Source organism: Pleurodeles waltl, chromosome 12 (assembly GCF_031143425.1).
Source record: "Pleurodeles waltl isolate 20211129_DDA chromosome 12, aPleWal1.hap1.20221129, whole genome shotgun sequence".
Lineage (NCBI taxonomy): Eukaryota > Metazoa > Chordata > Amphibia > Caudata > Salamandridae > Pleurodeles > Pleurodeles waltl.
The window spans coordinates 510,924,253-510,938,954 of record NC_090451.1 but is presented as its reverse complement, the minus strand read 5'-3'; the positions used below and the strand labels follow the sequence as shown (position 1 = coordinate 510,938,954).

Below are 14,702 nucleotides of genomic sequence, written 5' to 3'. Positions count from 1 at the left end.
CGGAGTCTGGTTGTGTAGTCGCTTTGGATCTTTGCACTATAGGCAGAGAGCTTTTGCCGAGTTCAGATTCCAAGCAAAGCTTGTCTGTCAACTTGATACCCTGGAAGTCAAAACTAAAAACCCTTTTATTCTAAACCCCTAGAAGAAAAAAACAAGAAGATTGTCTATTTAATTCTGGAGACCTGTGGGAGTCTTTGAGATGAGTAAATAATCATCTGCGAAGAGCAATATCGGATTATTTTTGCTGTTGAGGACAGGGGTGTCATTTCTGCAGTGTATAAGTTTGTTGACCACATCAATTATGTACAGGATAAACAGGGCAGGTGCAAAGACACACCCCTGACATACTCCCCTGTTGGATGGGAATTCTGTTGGTCAGTTCACCCCGACTTCCCCATCACACCTGAGTATAATTATCTTCATGTAATCAAGTTGACCAAAATTGAAGGGGCTCCATTTCTATTAGCACTTTCCACGGGTCCTTAAGAGGCACAAGATTAAACGGTGCTTGCAAGTCAACAAATGCTACATACAATTTTTGGTTGCTGAGCAGCACACACAGCCAGTAGAGTAGGGTAAACCTGAAAACGTGGTCACAAGTACTTATTTAGGCTTGGAAGCTCCCTAGGAGAGATGATAGAATCTGATTGTTGTTCTTCCAAACTTGCAACATACCGAGTAATTGTCTTGTAAACATGTTTTTGCATGTTGTTGAATAGTATTATAGGCCTATAGTTAAATGGACTAGAAACATTTCATTTCCTAAAAATGGCAATTATCTTTGCCACCCTTCAGGTCCCTAGAATTTCACCCCCACAGCAACTGCATTGTGTGAAATATTAACATATAAGGGCCAAATTTGAGGTTCGGATTTGTACAGGTCTCCAGGTATACAATCCGGGCCAGGGCTTTTGCTGCTTTTAGGCAACTAATGGCTGAAGAAGTGTCTGCTATACTGGAGTAAATTTATATTTTTAGAAGATAGCATGTAAAGTATTGTATTAAAGCACCAGACTTTACAGAGTGTAGCTGGAAGTTATCAATTTGTTCTTTAACATATAATGTGAAGAAATGGCCACCCCATTTCTCTGGCTGGATATAATAGCAGTGGGTGCTAACACTGTGTAAGCTCCCAATGGAGATAATATACCAGAAGGAACGCTGACATTGTTTTTTTGCAGCCAACAGCAGACCCAGCCAGTTCTTATCGACCCTCTCATTTTTAGCTTTAGCAAGTGCCACTATGCCGTAGTTCAGAATTATATAGGGGCGGCTACGATCTTTAACAGCCTTCTTTAGCTCTTTTTTAGTGTTTTGCACTCTATCGTACCATTTATGTACCCTTCTATGGGTGGGTTTCTTTGAACTGTTACCTTATAAAAAACACATGCTGCATTTCATTAAATAAATGTTATGGATATCTAGAACCGGCATTGGGGATGGGGAAATTCCTTCATAATCAGAAAAGAAGTGCACATATCATTGCTAAAATCGCTGAATACAATTTATGATTGTCTAGTACCCGGTGCCAAGAGACTCTATTAAGGTTAACTATAATGGGCTCCGGTAGTGCAGTATGGCACGTGGTCAAGCCCCTTTTCAGAGAGTCTCCTTCTAGAGATAAAAGCAGGAGGTTATGGTCTCCATCTATACAAAATAGAATTTCGATTTAATTGAGCAGTGACCAAATCCTTACATTGAGTAAGATGTAGTCAATGACACGAGGATAAAAGCCTCTTTTAAACATAGATGAACTTCCGGGGTTGGAACAAATCAGCCCATTGCAGGCCCTAAGGCTTCTCCCAATCTCCAGGGATGTGAGCTTAGGTGCAGTATTGGGGAAAACGTGCTGGGCTTTACCAGGTAAGCCTGGGACATTCTGTAATCTATCTTCATCCTCAAGCTATACGTCGACTGATGGTTAAGACTCGAAGGAAACATTAAAATCCCCTGCTACCATCATTTTTCCTCACAGCTGATGGATGCCAATCAAATCGTCCAGCAAGTCAGAACACAGGAGTCATTAACAGGAACAGACCTAGCATAAACATTGAACAAAACCAGGATTAACCCAGAAAGAACCCTAAACCGAAGGTCCCATTAGATCTAAAGAATCTATTTTTACCTAGAGTGCAACCAATTGTATGTTTTACCAAAATTAGCAAACCTCCCACCACCCTCCCAGATTTATTTGGGAGAATAGCTTCAACATGATAAGTAGTAAAACCATTGACAAACACTTTACCCACAGCCCACATTTCCTGGAGGACAAAAACATTGTTTTTCCCTTCCCTTTTGCCTTTGCTGTCCTTTTTAAAAAAAATAGGCACTATGGTTGCATGAGACAGAGTAAGAAGTGGCCCAGATCTAGCAATTGCTTTCAATACATTTGTCCTATGCCAGTAGAAATGTTAAGGGCTTGATTTGGTAAAATGTTAAGTGTGCGTTTCCCTTTCCCAAGCACAGGGTGCTTAGGATATTTTTTCTTCTTGGCTGTGGGTGGGGAGTATACGGAGTCAGTGGTCTAGTGGGTACCACAATTATCCACCTGATCTTTTGTGAAGGGTAGGTCAAAAAATATAAATTCTCACCTTTGTCAGGTGGCAGCAGAGAATCAAAGTCACCTTTAGACTTTGTTTGACTGTCAAGTCCCCCACACATTGATTTTTTGGCACTGCACAGTTGTTTTTTAACAGAGTTGATCTTCTGTACGGCATCCACTTTATTTCAACCTCATTCCTCACTCCTCATCCATCATCCCTGCTCCTCTTCCATCCTACATCATCCCTGCTCCTCTTCCATCCTACATCATCCCTACTTCTCATCCCTGCGTCTCATCTCTGCTTCACATCCATCATCCCTACTTCTCATTCCTGCGTCTCATCTCTGCTTCACATCCATCATACATCATCCCTACTTTTCTTCCATCAGCCCTACTTCTCTTCCATCATCCCTACTTTTCATACCTCAACCATCTCCCATCATTCCTACTTCTCATGCCTCATCCCTCAGTCATACCAACACATTTTCAGTTTTGTGAAACACACCTTCACAATGATTGGCTGGCAACGGCCAATCAGCGTTATGAGAGAGTCCTGCATTCTATTTCACTGAAAAACAGCCTTCTCATTGCATGTGCTGGGTGAAGAGGGAAAAGAGGAAATGCAACTGTGTGTTTATTTCTAGCAAAGGTATCATCTGTAGATCTGTTGATGAAGGAGGTTTATTCAACAATGCTTCAACGCAAGCAAAGGACTTAAAAGCCCAACAAGCAGCCCCAAGAACGACTCGGTGAAAGACCAGTGCCCACCACACTGCGCACGCTCTTCTTTCTTCTTACCCCAGTTCCCGGAGAGAGGTGAGCTCAGTGGGTGATAGATGCCCACAACAGCGCAGGAACAGGAGTACCAAATGAGGTAAAGCGTGAAAAGGCTCAGTCAAACACGGCTGCTGAAGAACAAGGCAACCAGCTGAGGTGGATGAAAAACTAGCAGTAGGTAGGAATGGAGATCCACAGAAACCAGAGGAGCAGAGCAGGTAGGTCATTAAGACTACGTCTACATCCAAGCAGAAATGAATACATGAAAGAAAAGAAACTCTTCAAAGATGTGACAGCAAAAGTTGAATGCATCCCTAGCTGTCTGTCAGTGTCCATAGGAACACAATCGAGAAGACAAAGCGGTAGAATGGAAAACAAGAAGGCGTCCTGTTTTGACTTGTAAGCAGAGTAACAGGAGGCCTTCATTATCACTACTGTCACATCACACGAGGAACAATTACAAACTTAATAAAAATTGGCAGGTTTTAAATACTTTAACCCCGGTGGCATAGCAAGGCTTCCTGGGGCCCTTGTGCAAAGAAAAGGGCTCTACTGGCCCTTGGCTGAGTACCCAAGGGCAGCCATTACTGGGATGCAGTGAGCCCTTCACTGCCCCGAACCCCCATGCCACTACATTTGCTGCACTATTGATAGATACACCCATGTTCTAGAGTCCCACTTCATTAGGCATGCATCATACTACAAGAAAGGTCATTAACACATAGGCCCTCTCAGAATGGGTGGTAACGGAAAACGAAAAATACTGGCTCTACATTGACCAGGCTGTAGCCTGTTGCTCTCTGTGGGACTTAGCCTGCCTCACGAGACACGCCAGATCAAACAGTGCCTATGTCGCTACTCCCACTAAAACAGTTCTTGACATATGGGACCAAATACCTACCGAAACAAGCATTTGCAATGCAAAGGGTCTTGCATTTGCTTGTGTTAGATACTAGCGTTGTATATTCATAACTGGTCTTTTTTTGCCACTCAAATTGAAATGAAAAGTAAAACGGTTGACATAAGGGAGACGAGCTCGAAGGAGAGAGACAAAAAGAAGTTGGCTCTCAGTCAAACGTATGGGCAATCCTGCAATTATCCATGTAAAAGGGGAAACAAAACCACCCCAAAGAGGGACAAACATAAAGCATTTATCACTGATAAAAGGATTTTTGAAAGCAATGCCCACAAATGATTAAAAGTGATGGGTGTGTGGTGGGTGTGGTTAAAAGCCCCCAATACTTACAACAGGTAAAAGCGCTAGCGCGCTCGACCTAAAAAGTATTTTCACTTTCCCCTCCTCCAACATCCCTATTGCTAGGAATCCTGACTTCTCACCTGCTCAGAGCCCCACCTCATTTCTTCAAAGGGATGGGGGAAAGAGTGTAGCGCCCTGCGAAATCTCTTCTCACGGGATGATATCAAATCTTTCACACAATGCATGATTTTCATGCCACTGAAAAAAACGGCTCCAATACTGCCAGTTCAAACACTGTGCTTTAGATTTTTTTTTTTACTATATGGCCGCCTAAGGCTATTCACACACTTTGAGCAATTGATATACACATTTGAGGGAACAAAGGGTCTGGAATCTAGGACCTCTGGCTTCGTCCTAGACTTTTGTTACTCAGCTGTATCAAACTTGTTGGATGAAGGACTTGGGAAGGGAACTATCACCTAAGGACTGGGATCATTTTTGGAGGGACATATCAATTCTGACAGAAGTTCCCCCAGACAGAATCGGCATACAAAGTGATATAGTAGTGGTATGTAACCCAGAGCACTCTACACCACCTGTACCCACCCTGTCTCAGCTTTATGCTCTAGATGAAAACAAGAACAGGCACCTTCCTACACGTGTGGTGGTCCTGTGTGCTCATCCAAACATTCTGAAAGGAGATACTATGCATCCAAAGGAAACATTAGGAATGCTCCTGGGACTGAGATCTAGGGCAAATAGAAGGCATGACGAATTCAGATTGGTTACTCATCCAACATATGTCATGGTCGACTGACAGCTGATTGCTCTTTATTGGAAAAAGCAGAACCTCCCAACTAGCTCTCTATAGTTTGATAGGATTTGGCAAGTTAGGGCTACAGAGCAAATAACACACAACATCGTGTACACCAAAAAGAAATTCGATTCATGTGGCAGCCACTCTTAGATTACATGTCCCAGCTGGAACACTAACAGCACAGAGATTCAGGGTTCTGTAGCTCTATTACTTTATGGCTGACCCCTCTGATCATTTACAATGCTGAGTAACATTTGGATCGCTACGCCTGTTAGGCACATATAATTCTGTTTTCTTCTGCACTTAACCTAAAAGGCCAGTAGCATAGTTATCTACACAGCATTAAAATGTCTCATGTAAGCGCTGTTCTAGCCTACATTAATTCATGCTTTAGAGCATGGAACTAGTTATTGCAGCACCCCCCACAGCAAGCTGTTTCATAGTAAGTTCACAGCGAATCATACGGCAAAATAAGTATGACACCGTTAGCGAATTTTGGCTTTTTTACATCAGCAAATTGTTTCAATGTTAAAAAGTGAAACAACAAGTCTCCAAATGCTAGAGGCTGACAAGATAGTACTGGTTTAAGATATCACACATAATCAATCGGGCGACTTGAGAGCTATTGATCAGTGCTCCAGCGTAGGTAGCTATGCCGTACAGCTGCAGCACGGGGAGCCACAGTCGAAGTTTCAACATCATGCACAGAAGATTAGTTTCCCACGGCAGGATAATCTTTGAACTGCGTCTGCTATAGCTAAGTAGACAAAATTTATGACAAGAGTATAATATATTTATTTGCAACTCGATGTTTACCATAAAGTCTCAGGGTGGAGAAACCATTGTATACGCCTTCATAAAACCACACAACTTAACGGTACTCCTATGCATTGCAGGTACGTTTGGAGGCTGTGGTTAAGCAGCCAACTGGCCAAAACTATGGCCATTCCTGACACGTTAAGCAAGGTCACATTTTACTCGAGGGAGTAGCTTTGTGGCTATGGATACACTTCAGGGTTTCAGCTAGTGTTTTCAAGCCATGTCATGTTCATTGTATTGTACATAAAGGAGGTAATGTAAGATAATGTTACGTTGTTGTACCTGCAATAAAGAGTCAGTTGAAACTTGACAGCTATTTTTGACAGAATTTCGTCAAGCGTGTTCAAGCATAAGGAATCATATTTTCCTAAATTCTTACTCGTGTCCTTACTCCGTTGCGCCCTGTAGACTAATAGCGCTTCAACTAAAAGGAGTTATACTTCACTACAGTATAGAAACGGGGAGAAACTGAACCTGGAGAACACACTGGCAGCTGGACTGCCAGAATAGACCCACGTGTTAATGATCTACAGCACAAGAGCTGTAAAATCATTGTACAAAAAGCAGGTGGGAAAAGGTGAGCCTGAGGGAATGTGAGTAATTAGACCTAGAAGCATGTATTTGAAAAGCCCGCCTGAAAAAGCAGCCACTTACGCCAGATCAGTGTTCTCCACAATGAACTTGACGTTCTCGTCGGTCAGTTCGGTGATGCGCACCGTGGGCTGGTTGGCGTAAGGCATAGCCGATCTTCAACCCTCCACCACCGGCTTGGGCAACAGTAGACACTACAAACGCACTCTACACCGGAAGACAAAAACTCTGACCCGGAAATATGGTCCAACGAGAGAAATGTAGAGCGTCCAAGAACACCCATCGCCATAAAAAAGGACAAAACAGTGCTTGCTGTATTAGAAATGCTTGCTGAAATAGGCACATGACTTCGCTGAGGGAGTCCTATAGCGAAGAACTGAGCATCTTGTTTATCTTATTATATGTCTGTGGATCACATAATGGCCAACATTTCCAGTTCAATATGGCCGCCAGCGGTTCATATATTAACCCATTAAACGCTCGCGGCCATTATCACTTCTGTCCAGAGATATCTGGAATCCGTACATAGATCGTCTGTCGAGTAGCGCTCGTTTGAGGTCAGGCGAAACGTAATTTGATCGAGAAAGCAGGTTTCTGCCCTCTGAGTTTTCGAAAACACTGTAATATTTTGCCTGACTTCCCAATGGCCAGCGCTGTGACACCCTCTTTACTTTCTGCGCAGGCTCTGTCGCGGAGTTGAACACGTTCTGTCTTTCCGCTCTGTTCGAGTAACGCGTGGCTGGTTCACCAGCAGAACTGTCCAGTCGCTGCCCGTAGTCACAGAAAGTTCACCGGAGCTCGCTTCGTTCTGACAGCCTCTCACGATGGGCCCTTTACGCGCGGCCAAGGTTCCTACAGGTTCGAATATGTCTTCAGACGAAGAGCAGCCTGAAGAAGCGGACATGGAAAAAGGTGAAAGAGGCAACCAGGGTCAGGGCTCTAAGGAGGGGGCCCAAGCCGAGGACGGCTTCTCCCTGGAAGAGGTGCTTCGGCTTGGCGGTACCAAGCAGGATTTCATCATGTTGGCCGGCCTCGGGGACCCCGATGAGCTGGTGGACGGAGGCAAGAAGGGTGCAATCGACGATTTGAAGCCCGGCGAGCTGGAGACATTCATCCGGGGACTGGGCATTGGTCGTGTTCCGGAGAGCTGTCGCCTGCAAGTGGACGAGGGCCCTGGAGTAGAGGGCAGCGAAGTTGCCACTAAACAGAATCAAGTGGCGACGGTCAAAAAGAAAGGGAGGGAGTCCACTGAACCAGGCAGCAAAGTAGCTCCTATGAACAAGAAACATGAAAATGCCCCTGACCAAAAAAATAAAAGTCCTAACGCTAGTAAAGGCTCCCCTCGCATCATGGGTGAAGACGCCCCCTTTCTAAAGCCCAAGATTTCTGGCCAGATGGCAGAACAAACCAACTTAAGTGAGAAAACATCGAGTCAACCCAATAAGAACTTTAAGCAGCAGCCACTCCAGCTAAACGAAGTCTCCAGTACCAGTGAAACAGCGAAGAGAACTGCCAGGCAAGACACTTTCCAGTTCCACCCTCGGCCCATCCTGCTGGTCAAGCCAGGGGGCAAATGGTATGACATGGAGTATGCAAAGGAAATAACTTCTCAGCCGCAGGACACTGTTCAGGTTTCCAGCTACAAGGCTCTTGCCCAAAAACTATACGAACATGAAGCAGACTTGTACAGGAGCAAGAAGGATCCGCAAAAAGGGGCTGGTTATGCCTGGATGAAGACTGTAGTTTCCTCAGGCACATTGGCTGACAGGATGGCGGCCATGACTCTCCTCATCCAGGATGCTGCGGTCCACACCCTGACATTCATTGAGACCCTGGTGAATCTGATAAAGAAGAAAAGCAGTAGGCGACAGTGCCTCATGGCCCTGGACACTTTCAAGGAACTATTGCTGTCTGACCTCCTGCCAGACCATCGGAAGCTAGTGCCTTTCTCTCAGCACCCTTTTGACAAGCTGGAAAAGATGTCCAGTGGTAACAGAGATGCCAGAGACAGGCGTCTGATTCTGTGGTATTTTGAGCATCAGCTAAAGCACCAGGTGGCAGAGTTTGTGCATGCTTTGGAGACCTTAAGCCACGATAATTTGCTAGCCACAAAGACCCGTGCACTCACAGTGGCTCACGAGCTGCTTTGTACAAAGCCAGAAGAAGAGAAAGCTCTCTTGGTCCAGCTTGTAAATAAACTGGGGGATCCCCAATTTAGAGTAGCCACTAAAGCAACATATCTCCTGGAAATGTTGGTTCAGAAGCATCCGAACATGAAAGGTGTTGTTTGTTATGAAGTAGAGAGACTTCTGTATCGGCCAAATATCAGCCAAAAAGCACAATATTATGGGATTTGCTTTTTAAATCAAACTATTCTAAGCCATGACGAAAGAGATCTGGCTAATAATCTGATTACAGTGTATTTTTGCTTCTTTCGAAGTTGTGTAAAGAAAAAAGACATGGAGTCCAAAATGTTACGAGCTCTGTTAAGTGGAGTCAACAGGGCTTTCCCATATGCTAACATTGGTAGTGAAAAGGTGACAGAGCAACTAAACACCTTGTTTAAAATGGTGCACCATGTCAACTTTAACACCAGTGTCCAGATCTTTATGTTGCTTTTTCAAGTAATGGACTCTCAGCAAACTGTGTCTCATCGATATTATGCAGCCCTGTACAAAAAGCTCCTCGATCCAGACCTGGCGCACTGCTCTAAACAGTCCATGTTCCTCAACCTTGTCTACAAGTCTATGAAAGCAGATGTTGAGTTAAGGCGTGTGAAGGCCTTTATGAAGCGATTGCTGCAAGTTACCTGCGGGAGCATGGCACCTTTTATTTGTGGAGCATTGTATCTTGTATCTGAAATTTTAAGGCTCAAACCAGCTTTACGAGCATTGCTGCAGGAACAAGGTGAGTCTGATGAGGAAGAACATTTTGAAGACCTTGAAGACGATGAGAATGAACCAGTGGATGACCAAGGAGTGAAGCAAAAAAAAGAAACCAAGAGAGATTCATTAAATTCAGGAGGCTTTACCACACCAACATCATGGGTACATCTTCAGACATTGAAAGGTGGAAGAAGTTCCAGTATTTATGATCCTTTGAATAGAAATCCTTTGTTTTGTGGTGCAGACCGCACAAGTCTTTGGGAGCTCAGGAAGCTTTCAGAACACTTTCACCCATCCGTAGCCCATTTTGCAAAAACAATTTTAGATGGAAATAGCATCCAGTACACTGGGGATCCACTGCAGGATTTTACCTTGATGAGGTTCTTGGATCGCTTTGTGTACAGGAACCCCAAACAGCAAAATAATAAGGAGAACAGGCCTGGTGCAGCAATGAGGCCCAAGAAGAAAGTTTACATGAACAGTGTGCAGACTCATGCAGTTAATAGCAAGGAGTTTCTTGACCGAGAAGAAAGTCAGATACCTGTGGAGGAAGTGTTTTTTCACAGATTTTATAGAAAAGCTGCCAGTGAGAAGAAGAAACAGCGACTTGATGAGGATGCTATCGAAGATGTGGATGATGATGAGTTTGAGCGGGTGTTGGATTCATTTGAGGGAGATGCTTTTGGAGTTAGCTTAAGTGACAACCTTGACTTTGCCAGTAATGTCAGCAAGAATCCGAAAGGGAGTAAGAAGCGTGGAGGTGATGCTGGATCCAGTTCGGACTCTGAATTTGGTGATGATGAGGATGGGGACTTGGATGATGAAGTTATCTCCTTAGGCAGCATGGACAATGAGGATTTTGGAGAAGATGTCGGAGAGGAGGCAGGTGCCTTTGTAGATATAGGAGATGATGAGGAGTCAGATGTAGTTGACCTGCCATCCCAGGTTTACAAAGTTGGAAGTAAGGCTGGTAAGAGAAAGAAAACTGAGAGTGTACCAGTAGCAGCTGCAAAGCATAGAAAGAAACAGTTCAAAGGCGAGTCCATGTTGTCTGCAGCTGCTGAAGAGTTTGGCTCACTCTTGGATGAAAATTCAGGAGCAAAGTTTGACACTATTGGTATGAATGCAATGGCAAACAAAGAAAATGCGAGCATGAAACAGCTTAAATGGGAGGCAGAGCGGGACAGCTGGCTGAACAAGAAGAACTTCAGATCCAAAGGGAAAAAGTTCAGTCAAAGAAAACCTCACAGAAAATTTCCAGGGAAAAGGAAATAAATTAATGAACCATCCTTCAACAAAGTTTTTCTTCTTGTCATAGCATACGCCTTTTCTGCATTGCGTAATTCTATTTTTCAATATATAGAAAGGGGGTCAATTGAATGGAGGTGTTGGGGTTATCGTGCTATTGCAGCATGTTGCATTCACAGCAATAGGGAGTTCTATGTCCGCGGGGAAACCTTTGTTGAGAAGTAATGTGTATAAGTGTATGCTTCATGCGTGCTCAATCACGGAGATGGCATGTTAACCATGCGATGTTGGGCATGCCATACGTGACCTGATGGGATTTCTTGCGCACTGGAACAGTTGACAGACGGAACGGACCCCGTTTTGAGAATAAAGATTCTAGAGGAAGCAGTGGACATACGTATTTATGAGACGTGATATCACTGTCTTATTTGGTGACCATTTAATATGTAATTGTTTTACTCAGGCTGCTGGAGATCACATTTCAGTGAATTAAAAAATATGGGCTTTACCATGCTGGCTGCTACATTTAGATATCGTTGTGAAGACAGGTTTCTTACTGCTTGCTTGCATCAGAGTCTTAATACGTCCTGTTTGTAGGTGCAAACATAGCAGATTTTGTTGGAGCCAGTTGTCTAACCCACTGGCTGGAAACTGCTACTTATGTTCTTATCCCGATTTTACACATTTTGCTCTCTGAGCAACAACTTTAATTTTTTATAGTTGACATGCAAAAGTGGGGACGAAGCCACTGCTTCGCATTAGGAATCATCTTTGAGAACCTTTAGCACCATGGAGCTTTAAGTGAAGCCGGTAATAAGAACGGAATGATGAATGATCTAACTAATACATACTACAAAGGTGGCATTTAAGAGAGATTTTTGGCCATTCTGCTTTTTTAAAGTATTATGTTTATTAGTGTTTCATATTTGTGTGTATTGTGGGCTATCATGCACGGTTTATTGCAAATGTTTCATTACGTTGCAGGGATTTAAGTTGCCTTGGTATGGTTTGATACTCTTGTACCCGATAGGATTGATAGTTGCTGATTAGGCACAGTTGGTTGCTTAATACAAAAAATATATATATATATATATATATAAAATAAAAATAGATCTCGCCTTTTCTACTTGGTGCAGATCCATTTGCTTTGCTGATGTCTGTTTTGCCATACACTCATAATTTCAGACCTGCCGGCTAGTTTAACTTGCTTCTATACATCCTGTACTCCCCAAATATGATTATATCTCGCATAATTGGTTCATTGATATTAACTGATAAATTATAAATGATGTTCTATCTTTTCTCCATTTAGTTGTTTTAATTTTTTTAATGTTATTCGATCTTGGCACTTCTACATTTTTTTTTGTTAAATTGCTTTAAATGAAAAAAAAATAAGCTACTTATATACGTGGAAACACCTCCGATTCAGGCAGGAAGTTCTTGTGTGTGTTTTTTTAATAAAGGGCTCTATTTTAGCTTCCCCCTTCTAAAACGTCACTTACTTCACTGCGAGCTAATTGACAAATTACATTTGCACTATTGTTCTAAATCTCCCTCTTATGTGTTGTGAAAAATGAGTAATCATGTTGTTGAACTGGTAGTAAGAGGATAAGTGGCAGATATGTGGCCCAAATTTTAAAAGTGGCTTGTTAAGCTGGATAAATATCTTTGATTTTTTTTTTTTAGAGGGGGTAAGGGTGCAATACGTCTGTGATTCCACCTCTGTCAAGAAGTAGTAAATAAATTTACAAGGGTGGAGAATAACACATGCCTGATAAAACGTCCCTGTCAGTAGAGTAATTGCAGTGTGAGATCTATGTGCTTAAGGTCGAAGATGTGACCGCTTTTCAAAAGAAATTTGTGTGAAAAATGGTTCGCTTTAAAACAGAAAATCCAGTATTTACACATCTAAATGCTGAAATACTGTGATAACTGACAAGTTGAGGATGTTACACCTAGATTTCTGCAACATGTAGCTTTTTGAAAACCACTTTTTTGCCTGCAAAGTTTGTTGATGATACTGCAAGCTACTGTAAGGGCTATTTATATTTTTTGGGCAAAGAACACCGCACAAAAGTCCTATTCAGGAAAGGAGCTATTAACGTATTTTATTGCACCTCCCTAAAAAAGATTTGGCAAAGCCAAAAGGTCTAACATATGAGACCTATTGGCTTTGCCAATGTCTTTAGACTTGTTGTACAGCTTCACTGCTGCTATGCAGCATGACCCAATGTACAAACATTGGCAAAGCTAATAGGTCTTGCCTATACAAGTAGTAGATAGGGGTGGTTGAATAGGAGTAGAGTGGGTTGGATTGAAGTGGGTGGTCTGGATGGATTGGAGTGGGCTGATTTGAAATGGGGTGGAGTGGATTATATTGGTTTGGTGATTGGATTTGGAGTGATAGGACTAGGGCAGGTTGGGTTGGATTAGATTAGAGTGGGGTGGATTGGAGTGGGACTGACGAGTTGGATTGGATTACAGCGGTGGGTTTGATTAGAGTGGGGTGGATTGGAGTGGGCTGGATGGATTTAATTGACGGGTGGACTGGGGTGGCTTGGACTGGGATAGAGTAGGGTGGATTAAAATTGGGGTGGGTTTGGATTGAGGTCGGGTGGAGTGGGGAATATTGGATTGGGATGGATTTCTTTGATGTGAGATGGATTGGAGTTGGGCGGATTATTTGGGACTGTAGTCGGGTGGATTGTTTTGCACTGACATGGGGCATATTGTTTTAGATTGGAGTGAGGCAGACTTATTGGATTTGAATGGGGCAGATTAGAGTAGGGTGGATTGTTTTTGATTGGAGTGGGGTAAAATGGATTGTACTGGAGTAGGGTGAATTGTACTGGAATGGTGTGGATTGTGGGGAACTGGAGTGGGTTGAATTGAGATGAGTGGGTGGACTGGGGTGAGGTGAATTGGAGTGAGACAGATTAATTGGAGTAGGGCAGATTGGAGTGTTGTCAGCGTATATATTTGGAATCTGACATGGCATCTCTAATATATATAGGTCAAAGAAGCATACACTTGTTAAACAAGCATTGGCAAAGCCAATAGGTCTTGTCTGTGCAAGTGTTATTGGCTAGGCAATGTGTTTTTGCCATATTGCATACCCACATGTCTGCTGTTCTACATGGCTAAAAGTTAGTGGCGTGGAGTGGGGGAGTAGAGTGTTGTAGAATGGATTTGTTGAAGTGGAGTGCTGTAGAGTGAAGTATAGGGAGTAAAGTGTCATAGAGTTGAGTATAGGGCAGTTGAGTTCGGTGGCAGAGAGCATTTAGAGTGCAATGCTGTAAAGTTGAGTGGGGGTAGTAGTTTAAAGTAGTGGGCTAGATTGGAGTAGATTGGGGTGGATTGAATTGGAGTAGAGTGTGTTGGATCGAGTGGTGGATTGGAGTGGGTGGATTGAAATGGGATGAGGTGGATTGGGGTGGATTATATTGGTTTTTGGTGGGTGGGTTGGATCGGATTAGATTAGAATGGGATAGTTTGGAGTGCAATTAATTGGACTGGGGCAGATTGTTTTGGATTGGAGCGGGGTGGATTGTTTTGGCTTGGAGGGGGGGTTTGTTTTGTCTTGGGTCGGGAGGGATTGTTTCGGCTTGGAGCGAGGGGATTGTTTTGGATTGAAGTGGAGAGGATTTGGTTGGGGCAGAATGGGTTGGGGTGGATTGGATTGATGTAGGGTGAATTGGGGTGGGGTGGATTGTGATGAATTGGGTTGAGTGGGCTGAGGTGGATTGGAGTGGGCTGGATTGTTTTAGATTGGAGTGGGGCGGATTGGAGTGTTGTCAGCATATATATTTGGAATAGATCATGGCA

General features: G+C 43.3%; 2 protein-coding genes across 2 annotated transcripts in view; one reads left to right on the top strand and one right to left on the bottom strand.

The window, feature by feature from the left end:
- POLR2C (RNA polymerase II subunit C) overlaps positions 1-6,970 on the bottom strand; it is a 46,278-nt gene extending 39,308 nt beyond the window's left edge. Inside the window, exon 1 of the mRNA XM_069217324.1 lies at positions 6,808-6,970. Coding sequence (XP_069073425.1) covers positions 6,808-6,893 — 86 coding nt within the window. The 5' untranslated portion in view covers positions 6,894-6,970. The remainder of the gene's footprint in view (positions 1-6,807) is intronic.
- A 274-nt stretch (positions 6,971-7,244) lies between these two features.
- On the top strand, positions 7,245-12,357 carry CEBPZ (CCAAT enhancer binding protein zeta). Its single transcript, XM_069217323.1, has one exon. The coding sequence runs from the start codon at positions 7,569-7,571 to the stop codon at positions 10,902-10,904; it is 3,336 nt and encodes a 1,111-aa protein (XP_069073424.1). The 5' UTR covers positions 7,245-7,568; the 3' UTR covers positions 10,905-12,357.
- Positions 12,358-14,702: the final 2,345 nt, after the last annotated feature.

Bases quoted from the DNA above. Each gene is read 5' to 3' on its own strand.
- CEBPZ (XM_069217323.1), top strand. From the start codon at position 7,569: ATGGGCCCTTTACGCGCGGCCAAGGTTCCTACAGGTTCGAATATGTCT.